The sequence below is a fragment of the Lycium ferocissimum genome, chromosome 1, assembly GCF_029784015.1.
Source record: "Lycium ferocissimum isolate CSIRO_LF1 chromosome 1, AGI_CSIRO_Lferr_CH_V1, whole genome shotgun sequence".
Lineage (NCBI taxonomy): Eukaryota > Viridiplantae > Streptophyta > Magnoliopsida > Solanales > Solanaceae > Lycium > Lycium ferocissimum.
In genome coordinates, this window is record NC_081342.1 from 12,957,035 (window position 1) to 12,977,889 (window position 20,855).

Sequence of the window (20,855 nt, forward strand, 5' to 3'; positions counted from 1 at the left end):
CTAAACACAACTATATATACATAGATACACTATAATCCGAAGTGTTGGGCCCGTGCGCAGCACGGGCATAGGCCATCTAGTTTACTATTATATATGAGTTTATATATGTATTTTTTTCCGACTATATAGAAACACGGGTTCACCATGGTTTCGTCGTCCAAGGGGCAAAATAGTAATTTCAGTGTTACATTTTACCGATATTAGAAGAGCCAGTTCTACAGCATTCACTTCTTTCATCTCTTTTTTCTTCAGCTTTCCAAAACAGCTCTTGGACTTTTCAACGAACGCTTGCAACGCTCCTTTTTCAATATTTGCTCAAATCTTCATCTTCTTTTCTTTCCTTTTTTTTTGGGGGGGGTTCTTTTCATATTTTTAATTTGATAGTTGTTGCTAGCTTTGCTTCATCAAGGTAATTGCCTGAGTTATTCTTTATTTTTATCAATTAATTATGATTGTATTTGTAAATTGGAGATGTCAGTATGTAGTTAATAAGCAAAGAACCCTTGTGAGGTGTTTTGTATTGTCTACAAAGAAGACACGCAAGGCCTATTACCACAAGGATTCAGAACAAATGGCTGGTTTACGGAGATCGAGCTACTAATTCCTTTTCAAGAAAGAGCAAATAGACCCAGGTAATAATCCCTTTTTGAGGTTCAAAAATGGTTAATCTTTTCCTTCATTTATTTTTTCTAACCATGCATCTACTTTAATCATGTTTTGAAGTTAAATTTCGGAGTTTTCTCTTTTTTCTGCTTTTTCATTGAGTTGTTCTCTGTTTTGCATGTTTTGAAGTTATTTTTATTCGGAGAAAGTTAAATCAAAAATAAAAATAAAAATAGGGCATCTTCAACTTTTGGGTACTTTATCTGGGATTTTCTACATGCATGCCAATAAAGTTACCTCATTTGTTTGTGTCTGTTTTTTCCCTCACCATCAACCAATTTTACTTTCATCCTGCAGTATTCTTGAACTCGGTTTCTTTTTTACCCTCAAAATTATTACTATTGTTTTGTTTCTGGTGAGATTTCAACTAAACTGAATCGTTTCTCGCTATGGATATTGCCGAATATTTTGATCCATTTAGTTGGAATATAATGGTCGTGCAGTTTTTGTTTCACAGGCTTTTGAAAGTGGAATTTGTTCTGATAAAGGGACAATATTTCGACTGTAAGGTAATATTCTGAACTTTTTTGCTCTAATGTTATATGTTTATTATTTGTTACAATAAAAAATGATTGTAATTTATATTTCATGTTATGCGTTATAGATGTATGTACTTTGAGAATAAAGTAAATATTAAGAATACAAAATGTCGACTTTAACAAAGAACGCTTGAAAAGCAGATGTCTGACAATTAAAGGAAGATGGACGACGCCCAAATTGAGCAGACGGGGAACATCCATGTCTTTGTTCCAAAATAGTAGCAAAACCTTAGGTGATGTATCACATATAAAGAAATGAAACCTGAAAAAAAAAAAAGCAGCAACTTCTAGAACGACGTCGAGCACACTATGTTGTGAGATGGCATCATTTCTCTGATAGTTTACTCCTAATCATTTTCATCAGACTATTGAACCTCAAAGCATGATAGTAGGATAAGCTGTTATCTTCATTAGAGCCTTCATTCCCTCTTTTGGTCTATCTACATTCCAGGAAATTCTTCTTCCTATTCTATTACCAGACATAATTGGGAGAAGCTCATCCGAAACTAGAGCAAACCTTCTTCTTCCTAGAATGGTTCGTAGAGCTAAACTCTAATATTACATTAACAGACACAGTACATAATTTTGTTAATGTGCGAAAGGTCATACTTGGCCGTACTTTGTGTGTTCTTGTTAGCTGAGGGAGGGGTGAAAATACCACTTTTTTTTTTTATGACAAGGGAACCCGCAGCCGCTACCCTTCGGGTGCGCACAGGGTAAACCCCACTTTTGTGCAATAGCTCGCAAACCACACAGAAGAGATAACCCGCACTAGGCAAGCCCCGTGCGACAAGCTCGACCTAGATGGCAAATCCCCTGCTTTTTGTAGGCAGGGGGTTTTGAACCTGACCTCCATTATGGAAGCCCCATGCTCAACCAACTAAGCCACCCTTGCGGGTGAAAATACCACTTACAGAGAAGCAATTTCTTTACTTTTGAAGTCACAAGTATTGATTCTTAAGAATATGTTGTAGGAGGAGTTTTATGGTGGTTAGCTTCAAAATGTATAGAAATTGGTTGCAAAGACTCAAAGCTATAAAAGAATGCTACGAAAAGATTAATCTTATTCAATGCCTAATGGTGCAATCACAGAAGATATGAAAGCTCAAAGCACACAAACCAAGGCCTTTTCGGTGCACTTTCGGTGAGTTAAATAGGATTTCTTGAACAATATATTTTCCAGTATTGCTAGAAAAGGTGTGATTAATTCTTATATACTACTCTCTACTATATGTCACTGAATTTACAGTTTTCCTAAGATCTACAAGTACTATATGTTTCTTGTAAAAGTAAATTATTTATTCATATTAGCATATGAAGTTGCATTACTGACACCTTTAGTGGAATTTCATGTGTTTTAATGCAGTCTAATACGGTTTTCTTGTGGGGAGGTGTTGTTGAATCCACTAGCCTGTCAAAGAATTTTCAAATGTTACATCTTCTCAGGCACATATTTCCTCTTAGCTAAAGACACTCTCATTTGACACCTAAGAGTTAAATAGACCCTAACCTTATTAAAAAAAAAAAAAAGTTTTAAGATGATATAGTTCCTTCACATGGCAATTCTTTTTCGTTGAGTTCCTTGTTATTTTTTTTATGATTTCAGGTTTAATTTCATTTGCATTTTTCCACTCTTATTTTCAAGAGTTAGTAAGAAGTTCAACCCAAAAACTTATTATACAGGTCTACTATGACGACGGAGAGCTTTCGTTTACTAGATTGTCTGATTTGGTTGATCCACTTGGAAATCAACTAGCAGCTAAGAAGGTCGGTTCGAGATCATCTTAATATACATGTTCTTATCAACTCTTTCATACTTCATGGTGTAACTGGAATATGATTTCTGTTGTGTTTTTTTTTTTTTTTTCCTTGATGATATGTAACTGTTAATAGTAAGTTGTTCATTATGTGTTAATGCAGGAAATGGACTCACTGAGACGGCCTGTGGTTTAGGCAGCACGAGTAATATTATGTCATATGGTCATTCAGATGCATGGTCTACTTTGATAAGTGAACTACCGACAACTCATATTAAGAGGTATGAAAATCAACTGTTTTCTTCCTCAGTAAAGTATAAGCATTTTTGTTCCTCAGTAAAGTATAAGCATTTTTCTCAGTTACATTAATTTTGATATTGATGATCATTTTCATTTACTGGGATATTTCATATTTATAGTTATATCAAAGGAGTGGAGGGTACCTATTAATTGGGCACATTTGGTATATTATTCATGAGGAATGAGGAAATCGCTGCATGAAGACATCAACGTAACTTGAGAGAACTTCGACAGAAATAACTTTTTGGATGCTTGGGTAATAATATGGTCTTCTCTTTTCTATTTTGCAATGTAGTGATTCTTTCTACAATATTACATATACTTCTGATATAGAATATGTTGAGCTTTCCTGTTAAAGAGTGCTCTGGATAAAGAATTTTCATTGATCGTCGACAAGTTTGATTGACTGATAGTTCCCCAAAAGCAAAAGGTCATTAGGTCAAGGCTCCTTTATAAAATTCTAAAAAATGAACGACTTGCAGTAGATCCTTTATAAAATCTAGCTAAATGTTTCATCCCAGTGAAAAGCACATGAAGAAGCCGAAGCTTCAACTTTGACTTATCAGGCTGTTTGAAATTAATGGTCTGTGAAGGACCATTACATTGGTAGATGAAATTTTATGATCATAGTAGACTTTTCCTAATCGTGATTATTAACAACAGAGTTTTTGTCTACGGAAGCCAATTAGCATTTTCAAGAAAAGAAGTGGAAACTTGAAACTGAAAATTTAGGTATTTTCTTCTATTACTAGCACTTTCTTAGAATCTGTTCAGTAAGTGTTTTTCTGTGCCTCATCAATCTTTGGTCATTTCCATCTGTCAGAGCAATCTTCTCTATAACTAATTATATTAGCACCTTGCAAGTATTATTATGTGCATCATAGCCTGTGGGATAGCACACACTTTACCTGATCTAACTTACTCTTTAGTAATGTAGGTATAGCGTATATATGTGCAAGCTTTTATCTCCTAACTCTTGATATTACCCCGGTAATATTTTTCTATGTTCACTATGAACCAAATAAAATGCCCACTTACAAATACATTCCTTAACCATATATTTTATCTGCATAGATACTTTTAACATCATACAGAAGGCAACTCTTTGTTTCAAAAATGGCGAGTTTAAAAGATCTCTTTTTTTTTCTCTTCGCTTTCCCCTAGAGCATGCTTGCCTTTTGATTTTAGTCATTGAAGGATTCCGAGTCCATAAGTAGGTATCATTTGTGGATGTCTCGGGAAGTGAAGTGGAAGCAAAGTATTATGTGACTGCTACATGTGTTCATTTTTTTTTTCTTCAGTCCACTCTATGTTACAAATTGGAATCTTTAACTTTGTCTTCCATATTTCCCCAGTCAAGAATGTTTTATACCAATGGTCTCCGGTATTGGTTTTGAACCTTCTAATTTATATGTTGCAGGTTATCCCCTTGCAGGGAAAAATGTTCAAATCTTTTCATCCTCAATGGTTCTCCGTCACAAGTATTTGAAGCAGAAATATGATTTAGATGGATGAAAATGGCTTGCATTGAAATTGGAAAATATTATTACTTCAATAGTTCTCCCATTCGTCTATATTGTTGCAGTTCAGTAACAGAGTTACTACATCTAGCTTGTTCATCAGTATTGTACCTTTTCTTGGTGATCTTGTAATTGCACAAATCAGGCATACGCCCGTGCATGCATCTAGTTATACATATATAGATTGAAGTTGTTGGTATCGTCGGGAAAAGCTTATTGCATGACTTGCTCCATGGTTTGAAATAAGTGTTGAAAATGTCAAATTGGATAAGTTTTGAATTTTACTTTTAAGTGTTTATGATTCTGATATGATTCAAAGTGTTTATGATTCATGTATTTTTTGTGTGACACAATACTTTTAAAATGTTTTTCATCAATTGTTGAATATAAAAATTCTTGGTATGCTTTCAATGACTATACTGTAACCCTTTTCTCTCTATTTTCATTTAAAAAAATGAAATGAACTACTATACTTGATTTAAAGAAAAGAAATTGAATTCAGCTAAAATGCCATAATTTTTTAAATGAAACATATTTGGAACATGTGTGTTGCTTAACTGTTCAGAGGTAGATTGCTTCTCGGATCGTTGATGCACATAAAATGGAATTCAGCCAAAGTGCCCTGATTTTGAGGAACACTTAAACACAAACATAAGGGTTGTGTACTCTATTGTTGTACCCTTGAAACACAATTACTTTATAGTTGTCACATTGAAACACAGTACGTATAAAGACCGTGAACCGGTCTATCATTTGCTAAAAGTTGAACAAGTCTATGGTTCGAGGTTTAAACTTTTAAAAGTAGTGAAACCTCCATCCACCACCAGGTTTTGACCACTAACATACTTGGCATCATCACTAGCCAAGAATAGAGCAGCATTGGCCACATCAATAGCCTCAGAGTAGGCTCCTTTCAACTCACTTATATTGTGTAAAAATTTATCAAGGTGCTGATCCTTTACTCCGGGGAACATTACTTTCAATTCCTCAATAGCTAATGGGGTTGAAATACAAAAGGGCGATATGTAATTGATTCTGATACCATTCTTGCATAATGCTTGCGTTACTGATCTCATAATTCCAATCATGCAGGATTTGGATGTCGAATATGTGTGCGGGGCTAGACCTCCCATCACAGAAGCAACGCTAGATGTGCACAACCCCTTTGCCGTGGAATCATCACCCTGGCGGCATGCTTGATTCCTGCCACCACGCCTCCAACGTTGACAGCCATGACACGGTTGAATGCATCAAGGTCAAGGTCGACAATGCTCGGGGGAGTGTTACTTGCGATACCTCTATATATAGAGAGAGGAATTTAGAATTTTAAAAAGAGTTTTTAAGTTATACGATCGAGATATCATATGCAACCATCTGGATTAACTGATTGAAAATTACTAATAAACATAAGTGTTGAAAGCTATGTTTTGGTGTTATTGATTTTACAAATAAGAAATTACGTGTTTGGGTAGAAGTTATAAAATTGATAAAATATTGATGTATTTAGTGAAAAAAGTATTGATAATCATTCTTTTGTTATGATGACTAATATATATATATATCCTCAGAAGTAATTACAAAAAAATTAATAAAAAGTAATTGTACAATAAGATTAACGAACAATCAATGAAAATGGAAGATAAGGAGTTAGAAATTGTATTTGAGAAGAGTAAATAGAAAAGATATTAGTCATAAGTTGGGGGCTACTAACTTAGGAAATTTAATTGATTTTGACTTTAAATTTTACCAAACACCTGGAAAATCACTTATTCCATCAATTATTATGAACCGGAGAGAGTAATATATACCTGCATTATTGCACACGACAACATTGGAGACATCAGATTCTTTCGTAACATCGCAAACCACAAAGGAGGCGTTTGGGCCGAGCTCGGAAGCGGTTCATGGCCGAGCTTCTTTTGTACATCTGCTATTATGGCTTTGGCACCGTTATTGATGAATTTTGTGGCAGTTTCTTTACCAATGCCACTTGCTGCTCCTGTTATCAGTGCCACTTTGCCTTCTAGTTTCCTTACATTCACAGAAAAATTGGCAAAAAAGTTTGAAATTGTGTTTGTTTGGTAGTTTTTGCAAATTAAAAAAGAAGTTGCTTATTTTCTTTTCCGGTTTTTGGGATATTGAAAAACAGCCTTTAGAAGTTTATAATATGTGGAATACCTAAAGACCCCTCTAACTTGGTGTATTTTATTCAAATCCCCCTTAAACTATATTTGGTTCTAATTACTACTTGTACCTGACTTTTTTATAATTGTTACCCCTAAAACAATATTTGATCCTAGTTAACTCCTTATATTTGACTTTTCTTTAATCGTTACCCTCTCAAAAGAAAAATGAGAAAAAAAAAAAAGTGAAAATTGATAGTTGCATTTTAGTGGAGGAATAGAGAAGATATATAGAAGGAGATAAAGAAATAGCCGTTGAAATGACTAAACATAAAAGGAAATGATAGTTTTAATATATTTACACATCAAATTAACATGATGTGGTCGTTATTTTACACCGTCGCGCGCTAAAAATCATTTCAAATCACTTGGATTATAGAAAAGTAAAATACATGGGAATAATTAGGACCAGTTATTGTTTGAGAGGATAACGATTATAAAAAATAAAAAAAAATAAAAAAAAAAACAATTACAAAAGTAATTAGAACCAAATTTAATTTAAGGGGAATTTGAATACTTAAAATACATCAAATTTAGAAGGATCTTTAAATATTTTGCCCTTATAATACCGTCGTGTGACATCAATTATAGTGTCGCAGTTCAGAATAAGAGTGAGAGACCTTTCTGTGTGAGTAGAGAACTCATTATTGAAGGTTTGGCGCAGCTGCAAGGATCTGGAAGTGATACCCCTGTGAGTTAAGTTAAAAGAAAAGGAAAATGAGATGTCAAGATAAGGTACACATTACGAGAGAAAATGAAACAAATACGTATGGGCCAGGATTCATGCAACACGAACAAGAAGACCATCATCGAATAATGCCTCTGTTTGGTTAAATTTAGTCAATAATTTCCAATTACAGACTGGTAATAGATTTCTCATCAACCTGAACAGGGGTCAATTTCATAAAAAGGTCACTCAATTTGTTGTATAATTGTGCTAAATCATTAAATTATTTTTTTAACCAGAAAATCACTCAACTTTTAACTTTATTTGATACATCATTCCTGCTATGTTGGTTTTGAACTGTATTAGGTTGGATAAAATAACAAATTATCGCATTGAACATCCAAATTGGATGGAATTACGAATTTTTAGGGTCATAGTGTCTTTTACTTTAAAATAATATTCTTTTAATAAAATGGCTGTAATTTCCGGAATATCATGGTCAGATAGTAGCAAGAATGATACAGTATTAAATAAAGTGAAAGTTAAATTGTATTATGGTTCGAAAAATATATTTGAAAATTTTACCGCAATTATATTACAAGTTAGATTTACCTTCTCTGAAATTAACCCCAGAATTTTAGAGGCACTTAACTGATAACAAAGGTTAAGAAAGATTGACGGGAGTAAGGAAACTAACCTTGAAGCTATCCTCTTTAATAGCATGTTGGCTTTTCTTCCATGCTTTCAGTTTCAGGGACAAAGTGTACTTTAAATATATGTAGGACATGAGCATGTAAAACAAGTACGTGTGAGAATTGCTAAGCAACTTGATTTGGATTATGTGTCCACAGACACTTTTTCAAGAGTGAATAACTTATTTGGTCATTTTGTACCAACAAAGTCACTCAAATGACACTAGTTTTTCCACAAACTCATTATAGTTAAAAATGAAAAAAAAAAAAAAAATTCATAAGCCCCCCCTCTAGTTTCGTGACGTTTACTTCCTTTGCGGTTTATGATATTATGATCAACTCTCTTAATTTAATTCTTTTTATAATAACTCTTTAAGACTAATTGTTATTAATACAAACCAATTATAATTTGACTAATTTATCCTTTATATTATATTTCTTGTTTAATTAATTTTTTAAATATCCTTTTTTTTTATCTCCATTATTGTTGTTCACATGACATATCTATCTAGATTTTTTTTTTTGTCTCCATTATTGTTGTTCACATGACATATCTATCTAGATTTTTTTTTTGTCTTGATATATCTATATCAATTATTTAATAATAAGATATTTCTTTTTATTTAAATTTAAAATCTCACCTACAGTTGTGTATTGAATGTGTGTGTGTATCACAGTCCATTACGTAGACTACAGGTTATGGGGGCAAAACATTATGGCCTACAATTCTAATATTTATACTTGGAATTGTATTCATCTTTGCGAATGAAAAATTTAGACCACATCCTTTATTTGGTGGTTGTAGCCACTTTCTTGTATGCATTGTACAACCGCTTAAACAGATTAGACTCTCCTAATTGGATACACATTTTTACGGCAATTACTTATGGAGAATCTTCCTTGTTCCAAAAGAAGCAGAAACCCTAATGATGAAAAGAAAGACATAAATTGTTTAAAGGAAAAAAAAGGTGATTTGTTCGAACCATAAAGAACACCAAGGATACAATTTGTAATGAAAATGTTTTTCATGCATTAAATATTCTGCAGTTCGCTCAATTTTTTCAAAATTACTTGCTGCATCAATTGTCCTCCTTCTGACAAGTGAAGCGTGCGTACAAATATAATCTCAGAATTACTGACTAGTTGCAGTGAAAGTGTAACCGAATGTAGAGGATTAATAGCACACGAAGTAAAATAATATGGTATTGGTTAGAACATTAACTAGAAATATGGAGTAATAACTAACATACTATAATAGTTAAATTGTATCTAACTAGTGTAAATAATATGTTACACTTTTTGTATATGTAACCTAAACTCTATATTACCAAACACTACGAAAAAATCGAAAAAATTGTGGCGGCAAAGGTAATTATGGCAGTTTTGAAATACCGCCACATTAACTTATTGGCAAACGTAATTCACTACTAAAAATCACAATTTTTCCATTAGAATTTTCCACTAAATATCCAGTGGCTATTCCCATTGAATATCGGTGGGAAAAACCTAAATAGTAGTGCTTTCACACGGAAAATTTAGAAAGTTTTTAGCGTTTCAATGTAAACATGTATCCACTGATGTACATTAAGCTAATTAAACAAGAAATTTACAGGATTAAGCTAAGGAAAGGAAATACTGATTCTCATTTCATAAAATCCCATGGAGGAACCTTCATTACATATACTCAGGTGACTTAGCTGAGGGACTAAAGTACAAAATATCCGAGGACTAATGGGTAATATACTTAAGCTCTTATTTAATAACATAAAGGACTAAAGTGTAAACGCATAAACATAGTAACTAACTCATAACTAACAGCTTGGTACCACTCTGCGAGCACAGTATACACCTCACAACAGCAGCAATCTTCCCAGGTATGCAAGGGCATATCAATACCACCCCCTCAAAAACATCCTTGTCTTCAAGGATGAAATGTAGGAAAATGAACTCAAACAGCATTAGCATCCTCCCAAGAAGCTTGATCTTCAAGCAACTGATCCCACTGAATAAGAAGTTGTGCTACAGCTTTACTGCCCTTTTGAATTAACCTCCTATCCAACACCTTAACTGGTTGAGGACAAAAAGGACTTGACAAACTGACCACATGGGGATGAGAAATGACCTCAGGAATTGCATGACAAGGTTCTAGTAGTGACACATGAAAGGTAGGATGAATAAGCAACTCTTGTGGCAAAGCCAATCTATAAGCAACAGACCCAACCTTCTGTAGAATCATATAAGGACCATAGTACTTAAAGGAGAATTTGTTGAATTGTTGATTGGACATGGTAACTTGCCTATGAGGTTGCAGCTTTAAAAATACCCAATTCCCTATCTGAAACTGTCTATCAGACCTCTTTTTATTAGCCTGGGATTTCATTCTCTGCTGAGCTCTAGTCAAGTGAAACTTTAAGAGTTGGAGTTTAAATTCCCTAGCGATCATACTCCTATCCACATCAGGTAAATCAGAGTCACCAGCTAGATAAGGCAAATGCAATGGAGGTGGCTGAGCATAAAGGGCTTCAAAAGGAGAAGTTTGGGTGGAGGTGTGAAAGGTAGTGTTATACCACCTTGCGAAATGGCAAACACTTAGCCCAATCGAAGGTGAATCGACAATAGCATCTAAGGTAAGTTTCCAAACATCATTGACAACCTCGGTCACCGCCCATCGATCGAGGGTGATATGCGATTGAAGTATTCAAATTAACCTCTTGAATAGCAAAAATCTCCGCCACAATTTGCTAGTAAAGATAAGATCTCTGTCACTTACAATGTTTTCAGGCATTCCATGCAACTTAAAGGTGTTTTCCACGAACAACAAAGCCCACTTTCGTGTTGTATAAGGGTGAGCAAGGGTAAGAAATGTGCATATTTAGTTAGTCTATCAACTATTACCCGTATAACGATTTGCCTCTGGACTTAGGTAAGCCCTCAACGAAGTCCATGCTAATGTTACTCTAAGCAAGAGAAGGAGGTATAGCCAAAGGTTGCATCAACCTGTAGGTAGGTGAATCGACCTTGCTCTTTTGGCAAATGGTACACTTTTTAACATAATATTCAACTTCCTTTTTCATGCCCTTCCAATAAAATAAAGCAAAGAACCCTTCTATATGTGTGATCCATACCAGAATGCCCTCCCATCATAGAATCATGCCATAATTTAAGTATTTCAGTCCTCAAGGAAAATCTGGACCTACTACCAACTTCCCTTTTCTCCTCAACTGTTGGTTAAGATAAGTGTATCCTTTGATTTCCTCTTTAGAGTGTTCCATCTGCTGTATCAAGGCAAGCAACTGGTCATCTAACTTCCTACTATCCATGATGGACTAAAGCAAATTAATTCTCACATAAGAGAGTGAGATTGCAGCTAAAAGTACAACTGGCATCCTAGATAAGGCATCAGCTGCCTTATTTTCCTTACCCTTCTTGTACTCAATGTCAAAGTCAAATTGCATCAATTTAGTGATCCATTTGAGTTGGGACCCTGTATGCAACTTCTGTTCCAATAGGAATTTTAGTGATTTACGATCGACTCACAAAGAAAATGAGTGCCCATCAAGTATTGTTCCCGTTTTGTAACCGCCATCACTAATGCAAGTAGCTCCTTGTCATACACGACGAGAGCCAAATGTTGTCCCGATAAACCCTTACTTAGATAAGCTATTGGTGCCGCCTGTTGCATCAAAAACCGCACCTAGCCCCAAATCGGAGGCATCAATTTCTACAATGAAGGTTATAGAAAAATGCGGTAAGGCAAGAACGGTGCGAAAGTAGTCAAGGCTTCTTGTAATGCTATGAAAGTCGTTGTAGCTTGTCCGACCATTAAAATCCTTCCTTCTTCAATAAATCAGTCAAAGGCTTGCTAATCTTCCCATAACCCTTGATAAACCTTCTATAATATCCTGATAATCCTAAGAAACCTCTCAACTGCTTAAGATTTGTTGGCATTGGCCAAGATTTATTAGCAACAATCTTTTTTGGGTCTGTTCCCACCCCATGAGCAAAAATCATATGTCCCAAATACTTTATCCTAGATGCAGCAAAAACACATTTAGATCTTCTAGCATAAAGATAGTTTTCTCTAAGCAATGCAAAAGTTGTCCTCAAATGCTCAACATGAGTTTGCAAACTCTGACTGAATACTAGAATATCATCAAAGAAGACCATGATGAACTTCCTCAAGTGATCCTTAAAAATGTGGTTCATCAAACCCTGGAAACTAGATGGAGCATTGATTAGCCCAAAAAGCATAACCAAATACTCAAAATGACCTGAATGTAGGGCTGTGCATGTTAACGGTTAAACTAATAACCCGAACCGATAATTGGGTTATTGGGTTAACGGTTCGGGTTAATGGGTTAATGGTTCGGGTATCGGGTAGTGTTCTATAGTTATTGGGGTATCGGTTCGGGTCTTGGGTTCACCACTTTTGTTAGTGGGTGACCGATAACCGGATAACTATTTATTTAATTACAATTATACCCTTCCATATATAATCTTTCATATATAACTTGTGGAGTCGAGCCCAGTGAATTCATTCCATTATTACCCTTCCATATATAATTACTTAGTAAATCCTAAGTCAATTTATTTCTCGTTGGTGAAGTTAGCTGCAAGGTTTTACAAGAACTTAGCCCGAATGTCAAAGCTTTTAATTGCTTCCAAAGGTGTCAAGTACGAAATGCTTGTGGAAATAACTCGGGCAGTAACTAATAGCTCTCTACAATTTTTCGCCACTGATGCAACGGGTAAAGAGAGCAAAAATAAGGAGAGTTGTTGAGGACTCGAATGAAGAAGCATAAAAAAGACAACATTGTCAAATTGGAAAGCTGTCAGCAGTGGTCTGGGAATAGGATTCATGTAAATATGAAGAAAAGGTTTCAAGTTTTTAACGTCTTGGAGATGCCGGCCCTTTCCGCTTCAAACTCCATTTATGGCTAATATGCGTTGTGCACTTTATTTTGTAGCTACTTTATTCATTTTGCATCTCGTTAATTCGTTTATGATTCTGCTTTGAAGATGGGTTCTTTGTTCTTGAAAAAATTTCGCGTGATATCTTAACGGTGAAACCGATAACCGAACCAATAACGATCAAAAATTGATTAACCAATAACCCATTAACCGATATCTTAATGGTTCTTTAACGGTTTAACATGTCCACAAATCGATAACCGATAACTTTCAAACCCGAACCGAACCACCCGATATGCAGCCGTACTTGAATGAGTTCTAAAAGCTGTTTTATGGATATCAGCAGGTGCCATTCTAATTTGGTGGTAACCAGACCTTAAGTCAATCTTAGAATAAAGTTGTGAACCCCCCAACTCCCCTAACAACTCTTCAATTTGACCGGGGGGGGGGGGTATAGGGAATTTATCTTTGATTGTAATTTGGTTAAGTGCCCTGTAGTCTACACACATCCTCCAACTCCCATCTTTTTTACCTACTAATACTACTGGAGAGGCAAAAGGACTGCAACTATGTTGAATCGATCTTTGAGTTAATAATTCAGACACCATCTTTTCAATTATGTCCTTCTGCCTGGGGAATACTTATAGGGTCTGTTGTTTATTGGTTTATGTCCATCCTGAAGTGGTATATGATGGTGAAAAGAACTACTTAAAGGAGAAAGAATTTTAGGCTCTTCAAACAATTCCATATTTTCCTCCAATATAGCTTGAATCTCATATGGGTTTTGAGTCAATTCTGATCCTTCAATCAACTGCCCTTTTTGTTCATTGATATGCCCTTCCTGTTCTTCCTTGTGAACCACTCTAATCATAAACACCTGAGTCTATTCACCTTGAAGTTTATGCAAGGAATCAGAGTTTAGTAACTGCAACTTCTGTTGCATACCTTGCAGAAATACCTTCTGCCCTTGGTATTCAAATTGCATAGTCAACTTGCTAAAGTTAAACAAGATATCCCCTAGCTCACTAAGCCATTGACGACCCAAAGACCACATCACAAGTTCCCGAGGGCAATATCAAGAAATCGACCTTGAAAATCGTACTCTTCAATAACCACTCTAGCCCCTTACTCATGCCAGTAATGGGAACTGAGTTTCCATCAGCCAAACTAGCATCCAACAACCTGCACTGTTCTACCCTCCATACTATTTTGGCAGCTAGAGTGCTATCACTGAAATTATGAGTGGACCCTGTGTTGACAAGAATATTTAGAGCCTTCTCGTGACTGTACCCAGTGAGTCTAAGTGTTCTATACCCTTTAGTACCACTCAAAGCATGAATAGATATCTCACAAGTCTCTGCTATGTCTTTCACATTCATCACCTCATCCTCCATAATGTTCTCCACCCCTCCCTCCTCTAATTCAAGTAAATATAATTGTGCTTTAGACTTGCACACATGACCAGGCAAGTACTTCTCATCACACAAATAACAAAGTCCTTTAGTTCTTTTCTCACTTATCTCAGTAGGACTAAGCCTTCTCCTCCTAGATTTGTCATTAAATCCTGTTGTGGTTAGTTTAGGGAGGTGAGTAACTGGTGTTGTTGTTTGTTTAAGGGTAGCGTAAGCTGAAGTAGGAAGACCAGATTTAGTGAAAGAGTGTTGATAGTGAGAAGGTTGTTTCATAGCTTTGAGTTGTTTTAAGAAGTTGGACTCTTAGATTCTGGCAATTTGATATGCTTGAGGTAGGGAATAAAGTCTGTGCAACTTAACTGCATCCCCTAATTCAGGTTTCAACCAATTCAAACATAGACTAATTGCATAACTAGTATCCAAGTTTAATCTAGTCATAGCTCTATCAAACATATCCTGAAATTCTGTTATAGTTCCAGTCTGACTAAGCTTTAGTAACTCACTCATTGGGTCATCATACTCAGCTCCAAATCGATCCGATAGGGCAAGGATATATTCCTCCCAACTAGGAAGGGGAAGATGTTATCTACTCCTCATATAGGCTTAGTGCCACTGAATTTCCATATCATCAAAGTATAGTGCTGCCACTGATACTCTCTGATGGGGTTGAAATTCATCCAAGGAGAAGAACTGCTCCACCTTATATCACCAATCCTGAAAATTCTTCCCATTGAACCTGGGGAATTCGATTTTGGAGTACTTCAAAAGTGTCTGAGACAGGGGATGGTTCTGAGGTGGGTAATTTTGTTGATATTGGTAAGGATTCGGAGAATTCATCATGGGGGAGGTGGAATTTGGGTGGTAAGGTAGGGTTGGTGAGGAAATAGGTTTGTAGGAGTGGGATTACAAAGGTATGGAATTGATGGTACGGGATTAGGGATATGCATCAGGGGTGAATCAGGAACTTGGGAGTTTATATTGAGCCTAGAATAATTGAGATTTTGAGTTTGGGGTGAAGTGAAATGAGGTGAGATGTTAAGTGGAGAAGACACCATCGTTTGAGACCCAAAACCTCAAAACTGCGAAGGTTTAGCTGACTGAGAGTAATTTTGATCGTGGGGTGGTTTGCTAGAGGAAGAAGATATTGGAATTCGAGTTCCCATACCACTTATAGATGGAGAAGATGTTAAAGTATGAATTCCCGTACCTTTAAATTGATCTGGACCTCCAGTCGGAGAATACAAGTCTACCTCTCGTTCCTTCATAATCGCCGGTAATTTATCCTTGTCAGCTTGTCGTCTAGCATCGATCGCCTCTTTGAGTTCTTTATACGATTTCTCATGGATCGATTCTAGGTGATTTTGTCGTGCCGCAAACTGCACCATTGCCACCGCTAATTTGTCCAACCGATCAATTACCGCCTTGATATCGGACACCATTATCGTTCACCCACAGTGCGAGGACAAAGCTCTGATGCCACTGATATAGATTAAACTAGTTAAACAAGAAATTTACAGGATTAAGCTAAGGAAAGGAAATACTGATTCTCATTTCATAAAATCCCATGGAAGAACCTCCATTCTTACATATACTTAGCTGACTTAGCTGAGGGACTAAAGTGCAAAATATCCGAGGACTAATGTGTAATATACTTAAGCTCTTATTTAATAACATAAAAGGACTAAAGTGTAAATGGATAAACATAGTAACTAACTCATAACTAACAGCTTGGTACCACTCTGCAAGCACAGTGTACACCTCGCAACAACAACAATCTTCCCAGGTATGCAAGGGCATATCACCCACTATGTGTTTTCCCAATCAGTTGGTTTAGTGGGAATGAGGTGGAAAAATATTTTTTATAACACAAATTTCCAACTAAATGTCAGTGGGAAAAACCTTTGTTTCTAGTAGTGATTATGACCATTTTGAAAACCGCCTAAAATACACAATTATGCATATTATGGCAGTTATAAACCGTCGTTATACACAAAGAAAACTGACGTAAATTACTTAGTTTTTTGTAGTAAAGTTGGCTTAAGTGTATTGTGTTAAGTCTCAAAAATGAAGATGCCAAATCAACCAAACCTTTTTATTACTTTAATGTAGATTTGAACTATTTAAGTATTTGAAATTATTGATATTGCACTTAGTGGTAAAAATTTAAGATCGCTGGAAAATGAGAATTTGAAAACATGTAGCAACCATCTTTTATATTGAAATAAATCTAAACTATTTGAAAAGTATGAAATTATTTTAAGTTTGACATTCTATTTAGTGGTAACAATATGAGATTACTAGGCAATGAAACTTCGAGAAAACATTACCTTAACCATGAACATTTTTCAAAACATTATACAAGTATTTTTATATGGTAGAGATATGCACAAGATGGCTGCAACACCAACATTACAAACAAATTCAAATTAATAACATCGAAGAATTTTATTGTAAAATTCAAACTCTCAGAAGGGAACGTCTGAGAAGGAATTGTTGGCCGTTAAAGGGGGGGGGGCATCAAAGTCTTTAGTTCTGTTGTCTGAGTATGGTGAAGAATCTTCACCATGAAGGTGAGAAGGAAATGGGGGGTTCATTTCGAGAAGAACACTAACTTTTGGCTTGACTACACTTTATTGTTCATGTGTTACAACTGCACTTTATTGTTCATGTGTTACATGTCGAATTTTATATCGAACATTGACTTTTGCCTTGAACAAAAAAAAAAAAAAAAAAAAAAAAAAATAAACCTCCCCAATCCCCCTCCACCGATCCTCTTATCCCATCTCCTCTCATTTTGTCCCCCAACCACCCCTAGTTCTAAGAACTCCTCCTCTTGTAAACCCTCAAGTATGGAATCAATAAAAATATGAAAAAGATAAGTTAGATAATGTACGTTATTATTTCCCATATAACCAGTTTGTCGCATTAATACCATACCTTCAGTGTTAACATACTATAATATTAATTATCTATCAGCCTAAAACTATAAAGGAAAAGAAAAAAATAAACTTGTTGCTAGTTAGTAATTGGGATAGGAAATCAAAATACCTTCTTAAACATTTCTTTAACTGATTTAAATCCAGTAGGATCATCGACAAATCCCCTGCCTGCAATGAACAGGGGATATATTGTTGAGGCACCGGTTGTGCAATATTTCCTTCTTGCATCACAACATGTGCGGCATCAGGTTCTATTGGGCTTAAGCTAGCATTTGTCTGAAATTATTTGCAACTAATTATATGGCTTAGAAAAAAAGTATTTCCGCAACCTTAACTTTGTGGGTTTTATTCTCTTATTTATAAAATGGTAAGTTTCAAATGTGGAGGTTTATTTCCATCATTTATTATTATATGAAAATTGAATAAAATTTTACTTTGAAGCATACTGTTACGAAACTTAATTCCTTATTTTAACAATTAAGGTCACAAAGGGGAATTTTTGGAACGTTGTGTAATTATTACCATTTGAATTTGGTTTTGTTATAGAAAAATTAAACTAAAGAAAATGAGTGTGTGTCTAGATAAATAGGTATATCAAACCACAAGGAAGATTTATATTATAAAATCTCTGAAACAAACGATCTATATCTTTTGTTAATAAATCAACAATAAACAGTAACTTAGCAACACATGCAAGTAACAAAGTGATTTTTTATATGTTTATGGTGCCACCATAATGCTTCCCAACCTATTACAATGGCGGTGAGAGACACACACACACACATAAAAGACGAGAAACAGTGGATCTGGTGATGTACATCATAAGTAAGGTTATTAATTGTAGTTGAATTATTACTTGCACCGGTGTTACTTGTTGGGAATAAATCCGCCACAGAAATAGCATTCACGGTATTTACAGCGGAATAATAATGTAGCACCGTGATATGATTAATCAACAAGAATAAAAAAAAAGCGATAATGATACCAAGATTTTTTACATGGAAACCCAAAAGGGAAAAACCACAGGCAAAGAAGACCAACTGATATCACTATTGCAAGGATTTTACACTTTGTAGGTCTGAGTGAAATACTCCAAAGACCACTACACACTCAAAAGAAATTACCCTCTTTTAAGATTTTTCACCTCACTACAATATCTCTCACACTCTCTATTTTTCCTCATAGACTATTTTCCTATCTGTGAATGCCTCACTCTTCTTTCTCTCTTTGTTGGTGTGATTGAGATGAAGAGAAACCTTCTCCATTTATAGGAGAGCAAAGAGTGGCCTCCAAGAATGCTACAGGAGGAAAATAATTCTCCTCCACATCTTGCCAAACTTTGGCTCCAAGGCAAAAGAACTCAGCCAAGTAAATTGGCACATGGGATTTCAACAATATGGGGTTGGACCTCATCAATCTCCCCTTCCAGTCCCATTCACCTGAAGGAGGTAACACCAGACTTCTAGTTTGAGTGCATGCCGACGAGTTCCTTACATAGCTCGAACTTGTCTCTTGGTACCACCTTGGTCAACATATCCAAAGGATTCTCACTTGTAGGGATCTTCTTGAACTGCATAGATCCGTCCTCTATCTCTTCTCGAATCCAATGATATCTCACATCGATGTGCTTTGTTCTTGCATGGTACATGAAGTTCTTGCTCAAGTCTGTTGCACTTTGACTGTCACAATAGATGACATACTCCTCCTGATGCAATCCAAGCTCTTGAACGAACCGTTTCAACCATATCATCTCCTTGCCAACTTCTGTAGCGGCAATGTACTCTGCTTCAGTTGTAGAGAGTGTGACACACCTCTGCAACTTCGACTGCCATGATATAGCTCCCTCTGAAAATGTGAACAGGTATCCAGTAGTAGATTTATGATTATCAAGATCACCTGCCATATCAGCATCTGTGTAACCCTTCAAGACTGCATCAGATCCTCCGAAACACAAACAGTCTCTAGTAGTATCTCTCGGCACCGAGTATCTACTTGACTCGCTTCCCGCTGTTCTTTTCCGGATTTTAAGAAATCTGCTAACAACACCAACTGCATGAGCAATATCAAGCCTAGTGCATACCATTGCATATATCAAGTTTCCGACTGTTGACACCATGCCCTCTTTCTCCTCCTTTGCTATAAGACACATCTGCTTGCTCAACTTCAGATGACTAGGAAGAGGCGTGCTAACGGTATTAGCACTCTTCATGTTAAAGCATTCTAAAACACGTTCAATGTACTTCTCCTGAGATAGCCACAACTTTCTGCTTGTTCTTTCTCGAACAATCTTCATCCCTAGAATTTGTTGTGCTGGGCCCAAGTCCTTCATGTCAAATGACTTAGACAAATCTCCCTTCAACTTGGCAATTAGCTTCTTGTCTTGTCCTACAATTAACATGTCATCCATATACAATAACAAAATAATAAAGTTATTGTCAGAAAATCTTTTGAAGTATACACATGGATCGGAATAGGTCTTTGTGTAAGTTTGACTTTTCATGAATGAGTCAAACTTCTTGTACCAAAGCCTTAGTGCCTGCTTCAACCCATAAAGACTCTTATTCAATTTGTACACCATGTGTTTCTTTCTTGATATTTAAATCCTTCTGGCTACTCCATATAAATCTCCTCTTCCAAATCTCCGTGAAGAAATGCAGTTTTTAAGTCCAACTGCTCCACTTCAAGATCCAGGCTAGCTACTAAGCTCAAAATGGTTCGAATACAAGTCATTTTGACAACAGGTGAGAAAATTTCATCAAAATCAATACCTTTCTTCTGTTCGAAGCCTTTTACCACCAATCGAGCTGTGTATCTGACCAGCTTGTCATTTCTATCTTTCTTGAGTTTAAAAACCCACTCGTATTTGAGTGGTCTCTTTTCCTTTGGAAGTTCAACCAGCTTGTACGTGCCATTTTTCTATAGAGATTTCATCTTTTCTTTCATAGCTTTTATCCACTAGCTTTTTTCTGGATGGGACAAAGACTTTTGTCAGACTTTCTGGATCCCCCTTATCACCAATGAGGACATACTCTGAGGAAGGATACTTGGATGACTCTACACTTTGCCCTTCTGATCTCCTCAGAGGTTGAGATTGTTCTTCTTCTTGAGTATGATACTCAACTTGCTCGGCATAATCACCAAATTGCTCCCCCTGCTCAAAGAATCTTGTCAGGTTGCTCCCCCTGTTCGGTAACCTCTTCAGTCGTACTTTCTGCACTTTTGGGATGGTTAGAAGGAATGGTAATAAGGTTAGGGACTATACCATTCTTGGC

The 20,855-nt window shown here is 35.9% G+C and overlaps 2 protein-coding genes and 1 pseudogene across 8 annotated transcripts in view; 1 reads left to right on the forward strand and 2 right to left on the reverse strand.

Moving 5' to 3' along the window:
- The window catches only part of LOC132048741 ((+)-borneol dehydrogenase 1-like), a 32,306-nt gene extending 23,918 nt beyond the window's left edge, over nt 1-8,388 (reverse strand). Inside the window, exons 1-2 of the mRNA XM_059439438.1 lie at nt 8,327-8,388; nt 7,583-7,651 (exon numbers count right to left, since the gene is read on the reverse strand). Of these exons, the coding sequence (XP_059295421.1) occupies nt 7,583-7,651; nt 8,327-8,352 (95 nt within the window). The 5' untranslated portion in view covers nt 8,353-8,388. The remainder of the gene's footprint in view (nt 1-7,582; nt 7,652-8,326) is intronic.
- On the forward strand, nt 283-5,025 carry LOC132048720 (uncharacterized). Of its 7 annotated transcripts, XR_009413038.1 has the most exons (6): nt 284-409; nt 1,121-1,172; nt 2,886-2,969; nt 3,123-3,240; nt 3,390-3,515; nt 4,680-5,025. XR_009413038.1 is itself a non-coding variant. In XM_059439417.1 (5 exons), exons 1-4 carry the CDS (start codon nt 885-887, stop codon nt 3,153-3,155), a joined length of 303 nt encoding a protein of 100 aa, XP_059295400.1. In that variant the 5' UTR covers nt 465-884; the 3' UTR covers nt 3,156-3,240; nt 4,680-5,025. The 7 variants fall into 7 exon arrangements, 1 of the variants encoding a protein (XP_059295400.1); XR_009413040.1 differs by lacking the exon at nt 2,886-2,969 and having other exon boundaries at nt 283-409; XR_009413037.1 differs by lacking the exon at nt 284-409 and having other exon boundaries at nt 465-1,172; nt 3,379-3,515.
- On the reverse strand, nt 5,364-6,097 carry LOC132060436 ((+)-borneol dehydrogenase 2-like; annotated as a pseudogene).
- Nucleotides 8,389-20,855: the final 12,467 nt, after the last annotated feature.